The sequence below is a fragment of the Branchiostoma floridae genome, chromosome 2, assembly GCF_000003815.2.
Source record: "Branchiostoma floridae strain S238N-H82 chromosome 2, Bfl_VNyyK, whole genome shotgun sequence".
Lineage (NCBI taxonomy): Eukaryota > Metazoa > Chordata > Leptocardii > Amphioxiformes > Branchiostomatidae > Branchiostoma > Branchiostoma floridae.
In genome coordinates this window covers 9,775,711-9,797,304 of record NC_049980.1, presented here as the reverse complement: position 1 = coordinate 9,797,304, position 21,594 = coordinate 9,775,711, and the positions used below count along the sequence as shown (strand labels likewise).

Sequence of the window (21,594 nt, the reverse complement as noted above, 5' to 3'; positions counted from 1 at the left end):
TTTAGGAAGTACGGATCATACTAAGATTGTTGTAGAACCATTGCTATTTTTTCTTTTAGGCGGTAACAGTGAATACAGCGAACAATCCACATACACCTACATCATATGACATTTATGTATAAAACCCAGTACATGGACCAGTGCACGTTAGGTGCAGGTAGATACCAGAAATACCTGCACTGCTCCAATTCTACCTGCACTACCGTGCGTATGCAGTTGGTATTTCAAGCCCTGCACATGCTCCAGACGGTCTTTATCTCTTTACTTACAACCCATTTTGACCTAAGGTCTTCTTTAGGGTAACGTTAGAATTGCAGTGTTACAAACCAATATAAACCAATAACTTTGTTGACAATAAAATGAAGTAATCCTTTATCTGCTTATGAGCTTTCATTCCGATAATCCTTTATCATTCATATCCATACACCACTTACTTTTTAATGAAAAAGTGTGTCACATTTTATTTTCTATTTCTACTTTTATTTCATATTCACACGGAAGAATTCAAGCAAAACAAGATTCCAGAATACACATGATTGATATCTTTGACAATGAGAATATAACATTACTTATGTACAAATGTATAAAGTTGTTTTTATCCCATATGAGAAAACAAGAAAACATAGCAATCTGTACACAGGTGATTCTAGAAGTTTTGAAGTAAGTATTGCGATAGAATGCATCTGGCTGTATAATGGAGTTGTATAATGGAGTTATTACATGACAGGAAAAGGCAAATATACAAAAAAGAATAGCAATGTCCATGCCATCTGGCTGTAAAAGTATCTATCAAATGGAATACAGATACTTTGCAAATACATGCATTACTGGTTCCTGGCAAAGTCATGATAATGTGATGTACACTGGATCAAAATGAATTCACTGTGGTCACCATAACTTGTTAAATAATGTGAACAGGGTTTTTGTAGCCGTAGGTTATCTAGGGGTGGGTACCGGTACAGAAAATCCTGGTCCGGTTCCGACCCGAGCAGACGACAACCGCTACCAGCAGAACTGCCGAAATCTTCACGTCTTTTAAGGAGTTTGAAGAAACCAAGTCCAAATTGGAGGAGCGTACTTGTTCAAAGTACAATGGCATCCATAAACAGGCTGATTTTATTCCGGTTCCGGGCCAGAGGATTAGGTCCAGGTCTGGACCAGAACCTGGTCAAGATTATAATTGTGCTGTTACAGTATATTTTAGAGAGTATGAATGTTATTAAAAAATTATTTACAATGTAATAAATAATGCTAAGGAATCCAAATTGGGCAGCATATTGTACTGATCTTGTGATTTTCAAGTAGAAACATATGGTAGACATGAATATGAACCGAAAATAGTTTCATCAGGTTGGTAGAATATAGGACATAGGAGAACTCTTTTTACAAAACAGGCAGTTACTTACATTGCTTACGTTTCCATGTATCTTAGACACCTTCGTCAGAGCTTCTAACTGAAGTTCTGCTTCTCATCGCTATATGTGGTCAATGTAGGTGGTGCTTTTGCTGTGAGAAAACAATACCAAATGTGGCTAAGCTTGCATCCCCCCTCGTCCCGGTTCATCACTGGGGTTGATTTTCTTATCCAGATCGGCTCTTCAATCCATCGTGTCCGTCTGTTGTCTTCCGTCTATGACCATGACCCCCTGCCAGTCAATTACGCAATTGGTCCTGGCAATATGATCTGCAACTGCCGACCTCTTTTTTTCTTTTTGCGCATGTCTTTTCTGAGATCTTGTGTATTTGATGGCATCTAGGTTGTTGCCTTCTTTTTTGTGTTCTTCTACTCTCTTCCCAAAAGTCCTTCCTGTTTCACCGATATACACCTGGTCACAGTTCTGGCATGGAATTCTGTAGACACAGTCTGTTTTAGCTAGCTCCTCCTGTTTGTCCTTGAGATGCACCAACAGACTCCTCAGTGTTGTTTTAGGTTTGACTGCAGTGGCTATCCCATGTTTCCGAAACACTCTTTCCACAGGTTCTGTGACTTGTTTGATGTAAGGGATAGTCACCATACCTTTTGACTTTTCCTGTTGTTTGTTGCTCAGTTCTTTCTGTTTGGGTCTCTTCTTCTGTTGTTCCACTTTGTTGAAAGCCCACCAAGGTAGCCACAGCGCGTGAGGGCCCTCTTGACATGTTGTGGCTCTTGTTCTTTGTCCTGGACTTCATCGGTCCTGCATCGGTCCAGTATGGTACGAATTACTCCTAGCTTTTGGTGCAGAGGGTGGTGGGACTGGAAGTTGAGGTATTGGTCCAGTTAGAAGCTCTGACGAAGGTGTCTGAGAGACATCGAAACGTAAGCAATGTAAGTAACTGCTGGTTATGTAAAAAGAATTCTCCTATGTCCAAAGAATATGAAGTTTACTTTCAAATCAACCTAGTATCAGGTCCACCGTTTTTTTCAGGTCAGTTACTGTCAGATAGGTCCCACAAAAATAACGGTTTTCTATCATTACATGGTACCCAGCCCTATGGTGTACAGAGGGAAAATTTACATATTACTGTGTATGTATACTAAACAAACCTCTTAGCTAAGCATGGATACAATCATTCACTTAATCTATCATTAAGATCAAGATGCGCATTACACAAGTCAGCTGGTTGGTTGGTTGGTCACTAAATGTCAGAAGTACATAGATGTTTACGACATAACTTTCAAAAACTTCATAAGGGACAGATCAAAACTAGAAAAGTACATGCAGCAAGTTCTCATTAATTGACATTAAACAGCAAATCAGTTTCAATAACCAATATCCTTACAAGTTGTTTTGAGAGTCTTCAGGGTAAGATGGTGTATGCAGACAGTCCAAGTAACATTAGCAAAACACATTGTCAGTGTAAAATAACCTATCATAATTAGCCCCATTAAATATTCATGATTATATTTTCACTAACATTACCTTGTAGGTGATAGGTGTTTTAAATTATTGTACGTAGTAGACTACCACACATGCTGTCCGCATCTGGTCTCGTTTGCTACTGTTACTTGGACTGTCTGCATTCGTACGTCCGTTTGTGTCTGTGTCTGTGTGTCAACAAGATAACTCAAGAGCGGCTGGGTTGATAGGTTTCATGGGCCCCATAGCGGCTTCCCTTGGTACTGCAGCACGAATTCCGGTTTTGCCATCTTGTGTTCTGCTACATTGTATACATGTATATGTCATAAGAATTTGGGTACCCACTTCAGCCTCTGGAAGCCATATATGTGAGATGTAGTCCCTCAGCTTCTCACTCTCATTCCAGATGTCAGATTCTAGGAAAGGCTGGAGAGGAATTCCTCCTGTGTGGAAGAAGCAGCAAGAGTTCTCAGCAGCTTCAGCAGTGTTTGTTGATCATGGCTAACACCATGTTTTTCTGTGTATGCAGACAGTCCAAGTAACATTAGCCAAACACATTGTCAGTGTAAAATAACCTTCTATCATAATTACCCCCATTAAATATTCTTGGTTATATTTTCGCTAACATTCCAACATCTCAGTCAGTTGATCCTTAAGTTCTTGAAGGTACTCCTCATCTTGTAGGTGATAGGTGTTTTCAGTTATGGAAAGTAGTAGACTGTATACCACATGCTGTCCACATCTGGTCTCGTTTGCGCTTCTTTGATGACTTCTTCTCACGTAAAGAAACAGGGATGAAAGGTAGCTGTGTAGCACTTGCTGCTTACTTCCACCTCTACAGATGCACTTGTACTTGGACTGTCTGCCTTCTGTCCTAGACATGAGTCATCTAAGGTGAAAAGGTGGTTGTCCTTGTAAGATGATAGAAGCTTTTCCCATCCCCAGCCTCGCACTTGATGGAACACAGCAAAGAAATGTTTCCATGGCAAAAAGCATGTGCAGCAAGGTATGGCTCCATCATCTCCGAAGTAGACGGTGTGGTATATGGATGGTTAGCTCTGACTCTTCACACTGAAGGTGTCATGGTCAATCTGAATCACATCATTGGACTTGAATTCTATGGCTTCTTCAAGTCTTGACTTCATGTGCTATACAAAGCCCCTTGGCCTGTCCCTCAGATACATGGGAATGTTCTCATTGTACCTTCTGTAGGTGCAAGAGCTTTCGATGTAGCTGTGTGGCACTGCTTACTTCAACCTCTACAGATGCACTTGTGAGGTCAAGTAGTGTTGTTGCTACTGTTACTTGGACTGTCTGCATTCTAATGTCCGTTTTTGTCTATGTCTGTGTCTGTGTGTCAACAAGATAACTCAAGAGCGTCTGCGTTGATAGGTTTCATACTTGGTTTGTTAGTAAGGTGTGGTGAAAGCTGGAAATAATTAGATTTTGGGCCCCATAGCGGCTTCCCTTGGTACTGCAGCACAATTTCTGGTTTTGCTATCTTGTGTCCTGAACAAGCTATGATTTTTGTGTGTTAGATTGCTTGTGTTCAGTAAAAGTAAAAAAAGTTTGGGCCCTTAGAGTCTAATTTGGTATAGCAGGGGTATTTTATGTCAAAAAATTCTGCAGAGGATGAAATAACTCAATAAGGGAACAAAGTTATGCAAATGATGACTTAAGTCATTCACATAAAATTTACAAAAGCTCTAAGTATTTCATGTAGGTATGAGGTCGCCGAACTCTAGATATAAGACAGAATAAAAACCCAAGGTTTCTTTAATTAGATATCCCAGTTGAAGTTTAATAGCTGGATGTGATTTCGCTAATTAACTACATTCACTTTATTGTGGTGATGTTTCTAACACAGACATTCAACCATCAACGGAGAAGAGGATGTACTTTCATCTAACTGGAGTGCCATTTGATGGTTCACCATTCCAATTAGTTGGGACAAAGGTGTATGAGTGCCATCTGGGGAAAGATAGGAACGCTGCGGCAAAGGATAAATACCACGCACAAAGACAAGCACAATCGGTACATAATTCAACAAGTTTAAGTAAATTATACTTGAGTCTCAACAACTTTTGTCCACTTACAGTAATTGTGTTATGTTATTATCTGATAACAATGTGAAAATGATCATTTTATTTTTGAATGAAAATTTCTTCTATCATCTTCATAAAGAAGGCTATGTTTTCTGTGGTATGTGTTTGTATGTGAACTAGTAACTCGAGAAGCTAAGGGTGGATTGTACAATACATGTACAACCAAATCAACAGTAATACCTCCAGGCTTGCACAGCACAAATTTTTTATAAAAAAAATTGTTTGGGTGAAGTCCTTGCAGCCAAGAGGGGATCTGATCTTTGCATTTCATGTCATCTGAGGTTCCCTATTCTGGCTTGATACATGTACACATATACTGTATTTAAGTTTGCGGAGATTTAATTTTGCTGTAGCAGCAAAATGGACTTTCGCGTGGGTTTTCATTTCGGGGTAACACCATGCACTGTAGTCTCTCACTGTTATGGAAAAATGTCAGCGGTGGTTTTAAATTTGCGGTGAAGCATTAAACCACTGCGAAAATTCTGCATTTACAGTATGTCATGTTCTTTCATTAGCTCGAAGACCATGCCTTCCAAGCACGACGTTGCTCAGTTCAGACAACTAAGAAGATGAACTGCCCTGTCCAATTCACCGTCTATCACATCATCAAGTTTCCCGATGATAAATTCAAGGTACTGTTAATGTTAGTACTAGAGTATTCAATGTCATAATTCCATTAGTTTGTACAATGTTAATTTCAGAATGAGTACTGTTTCTGTGTATATACCAATCCTTTTTTTTACTGTCCTAGATTGATAAGGACACTGATGCTAGGAGGAGGAAGGCCTCAAAAGACTTGAAGAAGGCCATTGATCAGAAACCATCATCTGTTCAAGCTACTGTTCAATTCCATACATGCTTTCCAACTCTGACAGAACACAAAAACCATCCAACTGTTGGAGAGGTAAGAATACAAAACTAGAAAGGGAACGTTTCAGAGAAAATGTATGATATTTCCCTCCTAATAATAAAGTTTTGGTGCTGTAAAGCACAAAATGCATGTCTTTGAATTTTAGAATTACCTGTGCAGTGTCTTGCCTGGTCTCTAATCTAAGGAAATTTATCTTACTTTTATAACTGTTAAGTGTCTCACCTGGTCTGAATGCATGTTACTTACACGTACATTGTCTCAACAGGCCTGTAGTCAATGAATAAACAACTTACACACATTTTAGAATTTTCATGAAGCATTTCACAATCCTTACCAAAGGAACATCCCTATAATCTTCCCTCTAATAAATATTCTGTGTTATTGACAGGAAAACCAAGTCAACAGCAAAAAAAGAGTTACATGTGGCAGAACCATTTTCATTAATTTTGCAATTCTGCGCACTATTGCACTCAAAGAGCGCTTATGAAACTATGTCACTTCTGGTCTCCCCGTTAGAACCCTCCTAGGGTAATTTCTGGAGATGTAATTCCTTGCTTGAATACAAAAATATAAAAGAAGACTAAGTTTTCTTTTCCTCCATATGCATGGTTAAAGAAATCAAATCAAAGGCATATTGCAACTTTAAAATCCAACACTACACAGGTCGCCGAACTGCGTGAAGGGGTAGATGAGAGGGTTAAAGGGAGGATCAGGACCCTCGCATTGAACGGCGTGAAAGACATCCGGGAGATGAGACGTCATCTCGACGCGTATGTGAATGATGACCTCTTTAAAGAGCAAGATCTCCCGCCAACTACAAGGAGGCGCTACAACCCCACTGACAAGGACATACGGAACAACATGGACAAATCAAAAGATCGCATTAAGAATTCCAAAGAAGATCAATGCAATGTGCAGGTAATGTGCAATAGGCTACAAAGTTATATAATAACTGTTGATGTTAAATGCAAAAATTAACAAGAGTTTGTAGAATTCTGACATGCATAAAAAGTATTGGGTGTCTGTAGATGTTTTTTTTTTAATAAATGATGGAAGTGCATTGGGTTTGTTGTACTCATCTCTATCATGTGGTTCGGTTTGTTATCATGTCCTGATGTAATTTTCTTGTACCCAAGTAAGGGTTAGAACATGGTCACGTGGCCTTATATGATTTTAAAACGCCAGTGGGAGTCGAATATTTTTATGTAGCGAAATGGACCATTGTTTCGAGTATAGTCCATTCACAAGTTTTCATGATGCCGGCTATTCTGCTTGTTTTATGTTCTGAAGATAAGACACTGTTTTACACCGGCTGTGTTATGTCTGAATTGTTTTCCGTAGAGAGATTGAAACCGTTTTTACTTAAAAGTTCCATGATACCGCCCATGTTATGTGTTTTTCTGAACTGTTTTCTTTAGAGATTGATGAAACTGTTAGTTTGATGACACCGCCCGTTACCTTCTGAACTGTTTCCTGTAGTAGAGATTCAAACTGTTTTCCAGACATGTTTGCTTGACGTTATCATTAAAAACTTTGTTTACTTAATGGCATTGTGTTTCTGTGTATATTCAAAGATTCTTAGATAGGTATGCCTTATTGTTAAAGCCTGTTTGAATGACCGTAGGCCGTATCTGTCTCCTTAGATGGACATGCCTAATAGAATGGTCTTAAACCGGCAAAACAACCAAATGCAAAGGCAACTTGTGATATCAAGTACATAGACACCTAACCAGTCCCATAGACAAGGATGACCAAAATCAAGCCTGTCAAACCACCATCACCAACCCATGTACCAAATATCACTGCAATCCCCAAAAACCTATCACATACTACACGATCACAATCACTACAAAGGAACTTGACTGACTACAAACAGCCAGAAACACAGACACACCCCTCTTGGTAAATGGCATGTACATCTTTAACTAACTTACACAGGTCACAATGCTTACAAACTGATCATTAATTTTACTACTTGTACTTAGAATAATTATGGCACTTTCACATTATTCATGCAAACTAGGGAGTTATTTGCATGACTGACATCTGCTAATCTTCCACCTGCCACAAAATACATGTTACATGTATTTGAGTCATATAGTAGACAACATTGTAAATATAGATTTTCCTCATTAAGTATTCAAATTAAGGGTTTATGAATTATGCTTTTTCATTATCCAAAAGAAACGTGTCACAAATATTAGTTATTTCAAGACCGAGAAGTGTGCTAAGGTTCATACCTCTGTTAATAAGAAAGTCGGCAAGAACATTACGAATACTAGAGTATGTGTGTGTCCGATAAACACATATCATCATCAAATAAATAAATAAACCACTATACCAAGTATCATGAAGATCCATCAATCAGTTCTCCAGTTATACTGTTGACCATCATAAAGACTCACCTAACACTACGGCAGATTTTCAGGATAATAACCTTTTGCCATGCAAACATTTCTTTGCTGTGTTCCATCAAACACCAGGCTGGGGATGGGAGAAGCTTCCATCGTCTTATACAAAGACAACCCCCTTTTCACCTTAGATGACAAATGTCCAGGACAGAGGGCAAATGCAGACAGTCCAAATACAAGTACATCTGTAGGGTGTAAGTAAGCAGTGCTACACAGCTACCTTTCATCCCTGCTTCTTTACCTGAGAAGAAGTCATCAAAGAAGCTAAAAAAAAAAGACAATCAGAAGAGGAGGACACTCTGATCATGATATCCTGGTCAAGGGCTTTGGCTACATACTAACTCACCAAGAAATTCTTTGGCTACATAATATATCACCAAGACATGCCCTCCTTACAATGTCATACTCTGCATGAGGGTCCCTTCCGGTTGACATTTTCTCCTACAAAAAATTGAAAAGGATTGTAATAACCACATAGGGTATGTACATACTAAAACTAATTCAAATCTACCAACCCCTGCTTGATTTAATCTCTTCCAAAGATAAAATCGCCCATCAAGAAAATGGGGGGATGGTGGGACATGTTACTCTTTAAAGAGGTCATCATTAACATACGATGCTAGATGATGTCTCACCTTCTGAAAATTTCTCACACCTTGCAATGCGCGAGTGTTCACCCAATTACAAATGTATATTACATCAGAAGTGCAAAACTATTAAAATTTCATGAGGTTCTTGAGAAAAATCTAAGACAAGTTCGGGAGCATAAATGTTCTAAGGACATTTCTATCAGCAGTTACTGAAAATAACAACATAAAATCAGCCTGTTTATGGATGTCACTGTACTTTGAACAAGTTCTCTCCTCCAATCGGGTCTTAGTTTCTTCAAACTCCTCCAGAGACAGGAATGCAGTGGGCTTATAAACTTTCCTCATTAACAATGCAAATTAGCTGTTGATTTGCATAATAAGCCTTAGGCTATCTACATATAAAAAATCATGACGATCTGTTCATGACTACACGTTCACAAGTTATTCTCGTCCAAAGTGTGAATGGAAATCAGTACCTGCAGTTCCAAAAAACACTAGGGGTTCAAACTTGCAGCATTTAGTCTCTGCCCTAAGGGCTAATCTACCACTAAAACACAACGGCCACAGCATTTCCAGTCCATTGCGACGGAATCATAGTTTATATGTACTAAATTGAACATTAGCTGATGTTGGTGTTCGCCTTTTATCCTGACAGATGGTTTTGACAAAAATGCCCTTGCTATCTCAAAACTAGCTGCTAGGGGACCCAAACTTATATTACTTCCTCCTGGGTACAAGAGCTATAATCTTAAACCCATAAATCGTGACCATAGCTTATTCAGAACACAAGAGAGAGCAAAACCGGAAATTGCGCTGCAGTATCAAGGGAAGCCAGTAGGGGGCCAGAAATCTGATCATTTCCAGCTTTAGTCACACCCTACCAACACACCAAGTATGAAACCAATCCACCCAGCCGTTATTGAGTTATCTTTACTCGTGAAAAATAAATCCCTGACATGTCTGTAAAGTTTTTGGAATTCGTGATAAATGGACGCACACTACACTATTAGGCTAGCCCCTGAGGTGTCGCTAAATATGGAATCTTTCTTCCCTTTATTACATTAAGAAACATAAATACTTGAATCTGTATTTTTACCCAGTTATAGTGAAGTCAAAATTTCATATTTTCGTTCACAGATTCTAACATCAAGATGGCTGTCTAAAGGTGACTGCAACATCATGTACAGGCCGAGCCAGAAACAAACGGATGGTTCAGTCACAACGCTCCTGTACTGCTATCAAGCAGCCTGGCAAGCAAGGCTACTCCAGAAGTACGGGAATCAAATGTGCCTGCTTGACGCCACGTATCGTACCTGTCGGTTCGATCTTCCCCTATTCTTCCTCTGCGTTCGCACAAATGTGTGCTATGCCGTTGTCGGCTTCTTTATCATTACAAATGAAGCTGCAGAAGATATTGAGGAAGCACTGCAAGTGTTCAAGGACTGGAATTCCTCTTGGACTCCCAGCCATTTCATGGTGGACTTCTCACGAGCCGAGATGAACGCCCTTGCAGAGGTGTTTCCAGGTGAGACTGCAGACTGAAGAAACATAGGTTAAAGGAAGTGACCAATCAAAATAGAACATGGTAATTGTCGGACTGTGAAGGTCCAAGTAAAAAACACACTCCACTGTGCAATTGTTGTACATTCAACCTTGAGTATTTACAGTGCATTTTATATATTGTCACAATGTATCATATACTATGTAAAAGAAATGAACTAAAAGAAATAATCAAAAAGCTGGAAACGTTGAGTGCGTGTTGCCGTGCAGACATAATCATAATGTTCGAGCGGACGTTTTGCGGATATAGACCATGGTAATTGTTGGACTATGAAGGTCCGAGTAAAAAACAATCTCCACTGTGCAATTGTTGTACATTTTACACTTCATGACAACATCAAAATCAAATGAAAAAATTAAATCAATACTACCCCTAGAAATAAAATAGCTGAAACATGGTGCTCTAACAGAATATTACAGTTCCAGAAATGTCAGTGGAAATCAGTGTGTCATTCTCTCCTGCCTTATCGCAGGTCTTTATGTGACTTACACTATGGTAAATACGATTTGTCCTCTTATTTCCTTCTTCAGAGTCCAAGGTGCACCTTTGCGACTTCCACAGGGAGAAGTCATGGGTCGAGTGGGTCCGGAAGGGAGCAAATGGCGTTAGCCATGAGCAGCAAACAGTGCTGAAGCTGCTGAGAAACCTTGCTGCTTCTTCCACACAGGAGGAATTCCTCTCCAGCCTGTCTAACCTACAAGACTCTGACGTCTGGAATGAGAGTGAGAAGCTGAGAGACTACATATCACATAAATGGCTTCCAGAGGCTGAAGTGGGTACCCAAATTCTTATGACATATACATGTATACAATGTAGCAGTTTCTTCTTACAAGTTGCAATTGATTCCCACATAATTTACAATAATAAGGTGTATTGTGTGTAAGCATTCAAGTTTGAAAGCATGGAGAATAGACTATTGTTTCTTGCACTGACTTTTTGATTTATGTTTTCATACGTAGAGGTGGGTGCACATGTTTCGTGCAAAACAACTGAAGATACCAGTGTACACCAACAACGGAATAGAACGTCAGAATGAGACCCTGAAACACTCATTCCTTCAGGGATACAAGAAGAGCAGCTTGACGGAACTGATCACTGTGCTGGTGACACAGTTCACAACAAACACATTGCGAAAGTAAGAATAAAATTCCAGTCATCTATCACTATAAAGTTAGATTTTTTTTACTAATTATGCAAATGAGGTATATTCATTTTCATAATGAAGAAAATGGGGGAGATGTTGCTCTTTTAAGAGGTCATCATTAACATACGATGCTAGATGATGTCTCATCTTCTGAAAATTTCTCACACCTTGCAATGCAAGAGTGTTCACCCACAAACAACCCAATTACACATGTATATTACATCAGAAGTGCCAAACTATTACAATTTCATGAGGTTCTTGAGAAAAATCTAAGACAAGTTCGGGAGCATAAATGTTCTAAGGACATTTCTATCAGCAGTTACTGTTATAAACTAGAGTTCCACAATCCCATACCTTCGCCAAACGATTCTGAGACCAGATGCGGACAGCATGTGGTAGTCTACTACGGGCAATAATTGGAAACACTTATCAGTATCACCTACAACAGTACAAGATGAGGAGTACCTACAAGAACTTAAGGGTCAACTGACTGTGATGTTGGAAGACGCAAGGAGTCATACTCTGCATGAGGGTCCCTTCAGGATGACATTTTCTCCCCCCAAAAAGAAGACTTTTACTGTCTTTTACAATTGCTGTATTGTGTTTGTCATTAATTATGCAAATAAGGTTCTCATTTGCATAAAACATATAATTCGTTACAAATGTCACATGTTGCAATGGTGCTACACTTGAACTGAGCACTAATTAATTATGCAAATTAGATATTAACTTGCATAGGTTAATATGTAATTGTATCAGGCATATATATATGCCAAAAATCATGACAATCCGTCAACCCCTTCTTGAGTTATTCCCTTTCAAAGTCTCACACTAAACCTGCCCGGCAGTTCCGAAACAAGCCGCTAGGGGGACACAAACCTGTACCACTTCATCAGCATCAAGAGCTGTCTAATACTAAAACATCATAGCCGCAGCATGTCCAGAACTTAACATATCAAACTCGGAAGTTCCTATGCAGTACTGCAACAGGCTGTAACGGGGGCCAAAATCTAATCGTTTCCAGGTCATGACCTACCCACATACCGAATATCAATACAATCCATCCAGGCGTTCTTCAGTTATGCTGGTCTTCTACATACAAACAAATGATATCGTAGAAAAATGATTCTTTCCATAAAAACTAATCAGATTTACCTTTCTCTAATTCAAGGTACACACAACTCAACATCGAGAGCTCTTCAATGTACAGAAGGTACAACGAAAACATCCCCGTGTATCTGAGAGACAGGCCAAGGGGCTTCGTGCAGCATATGAAGGCAAGACTTGAAGAAGCCAAGGACTACACGGCCAATGATGTAATTGAACTTGACCATGACACCTTCAGTGTGAAGAGTCAGAGCGAACCATCCAAATACCACACCGTCTACTTCGGAGATGACGAAGACATGCCCTGCTGCACATGTAGGGATTGGGCAAGGCATCTGTTACCATGCAAGCATTTCTTTGCAATATTCCAGCAAGTATCAGGGTGGGGATGGGAGAATCTTCCAGCAAGTTACAAGGACAATCCCCTCTTCACCCTAGATGACTCTTGTCTCGGACAGAAGGCAGACAGTCCAAGTACAAGTGCATCTGTCAACATGGAAGCAAGCAATGCTACACAGCTAGCTTTCATCCCGGCTTCTTTACCTGAGAAGAAGTCATCAAACAAGCGCAAAAGAGACCAGATGAGGACAGCATGTGGTAGTCTACTACATGCAATAACTGAAAACACCTACCACCTACAAGACGAGGAGTACCTTCAAGAACTTAAGGATCAACTGACTGAAATGTTGGAGGATGTAAGGAGTCATACGCTGCATGAGGGTCCATTCCGGATATCATTCTCTCCCAAAAAGAAGAAGACATCAACTCCTCCAAAAGACAAAGCCAAGACTCCTCCAGAAGACAAAGCCTGGACTCCTCCAGAAGACAAGGCCAGGACTCCTCCAGAAGACAAAGCCAGGACTCCTCCAGAAGACAAAGCCTGGACTCCTCCAGAAGACGAAGCCAAGACTCCTCCAGAAGACGAAGCCAAGACTCCTCCAGAAGACAAGGCCAGGACTCCTCCAGAAGACAAAGCCTGGACTCCTCCAGAAGACAAAGCCTGGACTCCTCCACAAGACGAAGCCAAGACTCCTCCAGAAGACGAAGCCAAGACTCCTCCAGAAGACAAGGCCAGGACTCCTCCAGAAGACAAAGCCTGGACTCCTCCAGAAGACAAGGCCTGGACTCCTCCAGAAGACAAAGCCAGGACTCCTCAAGAAGACAAGACCTCCACTCTTCCAAAGGACAAGACCTCTGTTCGTCCCGAGGACATACCCTTTTCCCCACCAGAAGAGGCCAAAATGGCTGAATTACCAGTGAGGAGGGGGTCGAGAAAGCACCCATATACGAAGAGGGTTGGCCTGCATGCGGAAATCATGAGGTCAACCTTCCAAGTCAAAGTCACGGTTGATCAAGACATCAATACCATCAAGTGTGAACCAGAGCCGAACACTCCAACAACCAGAAGGGGAGGACCCTCTGCTCATAATATCCTGGTGAACGGCTTTGGCTACAATATAACTTACCAGGACATGCAATCCTTACAATGCCAGAACTGGGTAAACGATCGAGTAAGTACCCTTGTTGCCAAAGATTTCTTAAATGTGTGGATGGTAGATCTTGTATAATTATCTACTCTCTCACACTACATGCCGGATTTAAGGAGACTGAGAAGGAATAGAGTTTTAAATTACATGGGTCAATATACTTTTTTTTTTTGCTACATGCGAAATTGCAAGTTGGCAAAAATTTTACGTGCAATTTGAGAAATTAACATGCAAAATACAACTAGTCTATAAGCGAATTTTGATTACATCTAGGGAAGCTACAGGAGGAAGTCACCGGCAAAAACAAGGAAGGAAAATGGAAGACGTCCATATGTCGATTTGTCTAAGAGTAGGGTGTCTTATTCCTCAGTATTTTACTATAGGCCAGGTATTTTCAACATGCAAGATTGCAAGTCCAGAATATTTTTACGTGCAAATCTACGTGCGTCTATAGCTAGGATCTAGTTATGTGGGGTCAGGGTTCCACTTCCAGGCCGATAATTAAGTAATTTGATCTACTCTCAAATGTATCCAATGAAGGTTTTGACGGTGCAGTATGTTAAGACATTATTTGTAATGCCAGTTTCTATTACATTTTGCAGATAATCAACTTCTACTTGAAGATGGTCGTACACAGAGGCAACCAACAGGTGGGTTGACAACCTGGTGCATGTCGTACAGCTTTGTCTGTGAAATTCTTGACTGTGCTTTTAAGGAATCAATAATATTCATACAGTGACTAGCAATTAACAACAGTCTGCTTCTATCACTGCAATACTACAGCAGGGTGTTTCTGTATACACAAACTTAAGGAACACTTGGTTTGAGTTCTGTTCTGTCATTATGCTCTTCCATAGAACTGGGGCTTGTTTCATGACTGTTTCTCAAGATATAAAACATGGTGCATGTTTCAACTTTCTTCACTAATGTATCATGGTGTATATTCTCCACAGGGTCCCATGAAACTTGCGTCATTTGACACCTACTTCTACACAATGCTAATGAAGCATGGCTATATGTCTGAAATTGTCATGCAATGGTCAAGAGACATTGACCTATCCTCAGTTGACCTAGCCTTGATTCCAGTACATCATCAGGGAAACCATTGGTGTCTGGCTGTAAGTTACATGATTTTTAAAGCAGCTAATCTTTTACAAATTTCGAAACACTTCATGATTATAAATAAATAAATGTAATACATGACAGACTAGACTGTGATTATTACTGCTCTTTGTAGACCATATTGCTTTCAGAGCAACATGGGGCACGTCAACAAGTATGTGCATGTTACAGATGATGTGTCACTTGTGGAAAAGAAGGATTTTATTGCAAGTTTATTTGCAACCTCATGCCCAAATAACTGCAAGCACATGACAGAAACATACATACATGTAACAACAGACAATAATAAACAAATACTAATGTTAGCTATCATTATTGTTGTTCATTTGTTTTATACAGGTGGTTGATACAGGATACATGTGTTTGAGGTATTTCGACTCCATGGGTGGAAGGAATGACAAGGGGGTCAAGGCCATTCGGTAAGGGAACAACACTTCTGAATCTGTATTTCAACAATTCGTTGTGTAGAATTTACTAGTTGGAGTATGTGGGCGGTGTCCTTTTGTTGTTGGTACAGGTTTGATATAGCCCTTAAAATGATTGAAGGCACTAAGTCTACATAACTCTTTGTTCAGGTGCTACCTCCAGGAATGCAGTAAAAGGAAGGGAATGCCCAGTGCATGGGCAGTGGAGTATCCCAAGGTAGGAGTGATTTTTGTTGGGGCTTATACAGAAGGGCAAGGTTAGGAATCATCATAGTTTTTCTGCCCTGTCATTTCAGCAAAGTCAAACATCATACTGCATCTGTTTAAAGTTTGATATATGATGATTAGGTAACCATGGCCAATACTAAGATTTCTTTGGGCTCAATATTGCCACCCATGCAGGAGATCCCAAGGCAGCTGAACGGTTACGACTGTGGTGTGTTTTGCTGCAAATATGCCCAGTACACCTGCAGTCAGGATGGCATCATGAACTTCACACAGGTAAATATCAATGATGCTTTGGTTTCGATAATAAGCAATTATCTTGATTGATAATACCACAATAAAGTAAAATACACATTGTGAAGTTTGATAGTTTTCACTAATCCAATCGAAGTATGTTATATCATTGATGATTAGAAAAATTAGAGCCACATTCTATCAGCTGAGAAGTAAACATCTCACCACAGCAGCAAACTGGACCTACCAGAATAAATCACTTGACACTGCAATGTATATATATAGCACCTATATTGCATCTAAGGGATAGGTGAGTTGTGCAACAGAAAAAGTTGTTACACTAGTTAGTACATAACTGTGGCAGTGACTTGTCCTGTGCCTTAGATGCACTACATATAAAACAGGAAATGATTTTGCCAATGCAACCTTTAACAGTAATTTTTTTTTTCCTATTCCAGGATGACATGCCAAGGTTCAGAAAGGAGATGGAATGGGAGATCACACACAAGATGCTTTTGTACAGTTATTTGTTTAGATAGATATTTCAACTTTAGAACTCGTAACAAGACTTCCAAGATTCCAAACCAAAACATTAATTTCTACGAGATGCCAAGTCTAAGTGCCTATCTTGGACTGTTGGAGACTCAGAAGAAGTCCATGATTGATCTATTAGTCTTCAAGACTTATAAGAATTCCTTGATTCACAAGAATCCGTTGCCTGGAAAGGGACACGTTTGGCAGAAGCATGTTTTTTGCTTGTCACTACAGCTCCATTTTTTGTGAGCATGAAGTGTATGTTCTATTTAGATTTTGCTTATAAAAAAAGTCAGTGTAGGATAATCCGTTCCCCATGCTTTCAAGCACAAAAACTAGCACACTGTGTCAATCAATTTATAAAAAGAAACTGTGAAATTGTATACATGTAATAGTAATATCATAAATATTTGGGTACCTACTTCAGCCAGTCTGGAATCCATGTATGAGAGATGTAGTGCCTTAGGCTTCATTCTTCATCTCATTCCAGATCAGATGACAACTTCTTGTCAGTTCACAGGAGAGGTGTACTATTATTTCAAGTTCCTCCTGTGTGGAATTTGCAGCCACGGAGCAGCACATCAGATTCTGAAAACAAATCAGATATCACATTTACCATATTGTAAGCCCAGTATAGTTAATATAGTGAACACTATGTTTCTTCTTAGTACTTCTTCCTTTTGAGTAAGTTATAAGTTATGACTAACAAATGCCAAGCTGATTTGATTACTCTGTATTTGGTCATTCTGTGCTATCTTATACAAAGTTTACATATTAGCTGCTATGCTGTACCTGAGCAGGTATAATCATTAGAGCTGTGTAACCAACTAAAAATTCAAGTACATTTAAAATGGTTTACGTACATGTCCAAACCTGTCCAGATCTGAAAAGAGGACCTGCACTGGGTACCTACCTAATAATCAATCAATCAATCGTTCGCTTGAATCATCATCTTACCAATGCTTAATTCCACCTTTCATCTGGGACGGTAACAGTTAAAGGTAAATTCAGGGGTGTCGGCAGTTATCAGTAAATTGATAACATTAAAATGTTGTGTTCCCAACCGACCCCAGATAAACCTGCCGACCCGAGACTTTTTAGCTGCGTTTGAACCCTCTTTTCAGATTAAACAAGTTTTCCTGCCAGATTTTGGCATTTCTGCCGTCTGGACTCGACAAGTTTTTCCAAAAACCAAGCACACTGTCTTTCAAAATGAAATTGTCAACTTTGTATCAAGATCTATAGTATACCACTGTACCAGTCACCCGCCTTGCCACAAACAACTGACTGAAATCCCATGACAACTTTGGCCAAATTCTTTTCTTTTTTTGTCCAGCTTTCACGTCTACTTGGAGACTAGAGGATGTGAACATCAAAATAAGTCTGTTTTTGGCTAGTTTTCATCATTTACAACTGTAAGGTTATCAAAGAAGCCATCAGGGACATGTGATTTACCTTTAGTTAAGAAAATGATGTCACTAGTGATATAACATTAATTTGTTTATGTACAGGTTTAGGTACATCAATCTCTTTGGGTACTGTAACAACGTTTTACTATTTTATACTAGGTTAACAATTCATAGGTACATTGTAAAGGCCCAGAGAGTCACTAGGTACATATACACAGGCAGCCATAACAGATCTAAACAAGGTGAGACCACTTGTTGAATAAAGTGAAGGGAGTTTGCTCGTAAGGACAGTTGAGTACGAGGCAAGCAAAGGTCTGAGAGCGAACCTTCTGTGTGCATGGAAAATGCATTGCATCTGTGTGGCTTATTTCTTCTAGTTTATAACACTCGTAGCCGTCTTCCCAAAGAACCTGGGAGTCAACATCTTACCCCTCCTACAGAGTATAATATGAAATGGTTCTGTACAATATACTATCTGAGAGCAAGGAGCTATGTTAAACAGGGCTCTAAATACCCAAAATTGGAGCTGTGCACCCAATTATTTCCTAAGGTTTATGTAGGAAAAGATATCAAAGCATACTAGTATACATCATATTCTTGACATCTAAGTGTTAGAAAGATAATAAAAATGTCAGTCACGGTCATTGTTTAAGAATATGATAGCTTGTGACTAAGTTTTATTATTGTGCACCTAATCCCCCAAATAAATTTCGAGCCCTGTTAAAATACTATCGCTGTGGCTATTGACACACTCAGTGTGCCAATAGCCAAACAGGCTATTGACACACCGAGATGCCAGTCAGCCAATCAGAGCTTGTAACATGCCTTTCCGGCAATATTTTACACAAGCAATAGTTGATTAGACATTGTTCGGAAGATTAGACATTGGAATCTTTGAATCTTGGAATGAACGGACGTATTCAAGTTATGCCCTACATCTGGATACCTAATAATACAGCCTTCTTCGTGTATGTATGGCGTAGCGTAGTGGATAGAGCGTTAACCCGGGAATTCATGATACCAGCTCCGACCCGGTTCGAGTCCGCGTCGGAGTTTTTTTAATTTTTTTTTTTCAATTTTTCTTGTCCCTTTTTAAACATCCATTTGATACAAGAATATTTTATATATAAACAACTTTTAAAGTTTCTGTTAACATCATAAACCAAAAATAACACTGACCACAAAACATGTCATAATTTTCGGCCGTGTGGTTCCGGCGCTATCGGCAGCGACTCGGAAGAATATTTCTTTCACATTAAAACTAATGGAGGTAAAACAACAACTATAACTTCGCTTCCTTAGTGATATAAGTTTTGAGGCCGAAAATTCTCCAATATGGCAGGAATTCGTCGGTAAACACAGCTGAAAACGTGTTCCTAACCGATCCAACATGGCTGCCATGATCACATGCGGTGACAGTAAAACTAGCACCCTATATGATAGCATGCAGATTCCGATGTTTAAAATTGTGCCGTAAACACGTGAAAAAGATCGTATTTTGGGTTGATAATGGACACAGGATGCCATTTGTATTTTTCAGAGTGTTGATTGTCAAATATAATCGTAAGATTTCCTCATTTTAGTGGTTTCTATCACTGGGTGTGTCAATAGCCTAACAGGCTATCGACACACTCAGTGTGCCAATAGCCTAAACAGGCTATCGACACACTCAGTGTGTCAATAGCTTGTTAGGCTATTGACACACTGGGTGTGTCAATAGCCTCGCTCAAATACTATACAAGGTCCACTGACCTGCTGACAGTGTGGTTCCTGGCAAGGTCTGGCAACATGTTGTCTGTCAATATATCATCATGTCTGCAATATACAGGTCATCCAGGTTCAGCTGTGGATTAGATAAAAATTTCTTTATGTAAATTATATATAATATATTCATTACTCTGTTACTGGAGGGTAACCCCCGTCAACAGAGTATTAAAATCATATATATAGATATTATATACAACTTGTTATGGACTAACCCTTGTTACAAATAACTGAAAAGTCAGAGTATGTGTCTATGCTGGTAAGCCCTAATAGATAACGATAATCTGAAAAAATACAAAAGTTTGACGCCTTGCGTGCAGGTTGACGAGCGAACTTATCGAGAATATGGCCCGAGAAACTCTTGAATTATTCATCGTAGAATATTAAATGTGAAATGATACAACCACAGATAAGAAGGATACCTAGTAGACTTCCTAAAAAAACACAGCTATACCGTGTCTTTACCTTAAAAGTTTGATGACCGGAGCTAAATCATGCCGCATGTTCACGGCCCTGTCAGCCCCGCCCCGCCATCTTTATCAACAAAATTTTCACTAAAATCACTTTTAAAAAAGCATAGTACCAAAAACCTAATATTACTGACAGGTTTCCATTGCTAAAATATATTTACTTGACAGCCATAATGGCCATGTCTTGCCTCAGCCCTCTTTCAACCTACTTGGTACCAGGTTTTACACAAATTATATTTTTGACCACGTTGCTGTAGCTTCTTTGGCGGGGTAAAAAGTCGTGGAGGCGACGTGGAAAAGGGCGACATAATCTGGCTACAAAATACAGTATTCCGGGTCCATTGAACAAATAAGCACTTGTAGAGTATGAAGAGAACGTATTTACCTGTAAAGGGAGGCGGCAGAACTGTTGTTGTTGTCCTTTTTTACATCTATTTCTTCGCTAAACGTAGTCTCGAACGAGGCCATGTGCTTGCCATGCTGTTTTCACCAAGTATTTGAGTCTGCGCACTACCGCACCAAAGATCGCGTGTGAATATACGTCATTTCCGGTTCTATACATACCCCAGCGCCCTAATAAATAGTCATCACCCGCACCGGCAGAAGGAAATATAATACCCCAAAAGTATCGAAATGTGTGCAGAGATAGGTCGCTAATTGTATGAATATATATCAAGTCAAGATTAAGTGTCTGTTGGGCATACTATTTTTGATTTTGTTTAAGTTTAGTAACCTGAACAAGCCAATTGTACCTGGGAGGGTCTTTTTAGCGAATGCCCACAAACGCCCACTCTAGAGAAGTCCGCGCTGCACGAATCTCATTTCTTTTGCTCGGAATATGTCCACGTTGTGCTCCCATGTATTAATCCTGAGTTTCAAGTCAATCCATCGACCCGAAGTGACATAAATCAAAGTTTTCGATTCTCGATGGTCTTTTTAGCGAACGCCCAGCAAAATGTCTTTTTAGCGAATGCCCACTATATCCACAAAAATATCGGCCGTCGCGCAACGACATCTAAACCTACCGCCACAAACATGTTCAAGATGGTGTCCCATTGATGTGTACGGAGTTTCTGTGCTTTACAAGCATTTTAAGTCCCTGTTTTTCGTCAAAATGTACAGCGCCGATACTGCCATACTTTAACAATGGCAATTCAAAATGGCGGGCACTAGTCATGTGACCTCCTTGCGGGACTGTTCTATAAGTATCGCGGGAGGGGCTGTTGTAGCATAGCCTATCATACAACCATTTTAGAGTGAATTCTGAACAAGATTTTCTCAATTCATAGTGCTATCAT

At 39.7% G+C, this 21,594-nt stretch overlaps 1 protein-coding gene across 1 annotated transcript; it reads left to right on the top strand.

The window, feature by feature from the left end:
- The first annotated feature begins 4,295 nt into the window (after nt 1-4,295).
- On the top strand, nt 4,296-17,069 carry LOC118403317. Its single transcript, XM_035802018.1, has 14 exons — nt 4,296-4,871; nt 5,458-5,574; nt 5,694-5,846; nt 6,477-6,785; nt 9,952-10,339; nt 10,906-11,147; nt 11,335-11,510; nt 12,664-14,137; nt 14,716-14,763; nt 15,067-15,231; nt 15,575-15,654; nt 15,811-15,877; nt 16,063-16,161; nt 16,578-17,069. The coding sequence occupies exons 1-14, from the start codon at nt 4,731-4,733 to the stop codon at nt 16,656-16,658; spliced, it is 3,540 nt and encodes a 1,179-aa protein (XP_035657911.1). The 5' UTR covers nt 4,296-4,730; the 3' UTR covers nt 16,659-17,069.
- The last annotated feature ends 4,525 nt before the right edge of the window (nt 17,070-21,594 follow it).

What these genes read in the sequence shown, in the direction of transcription:
- LOC118403317 (XM_035802018.1), top strand. Translation starts at nt 4,731, where the DNA reads ATGTACTTTCATCTAACTGGAGTGCCATTTGATGGTTCACCATTCCAA. An exon ending in ACCATCCAACTGTTGGAGAG is followed by an intron (nt 5,847 to 6,476) that starts GTAAGAATACAA and finishes AACACTACACAG; the next exon opens with GTCGCCGAACTGCGTGAAGG. An exon ending in CCTTGCAGAGGTGTTTCCAG is followed by an intron (nt 10,340 to 10,905) that starts GTGAGACTGCAG and finishes TTCCTTCTTCAG; the next exon opens with AGTCCAAGGTGCACCTTTGC.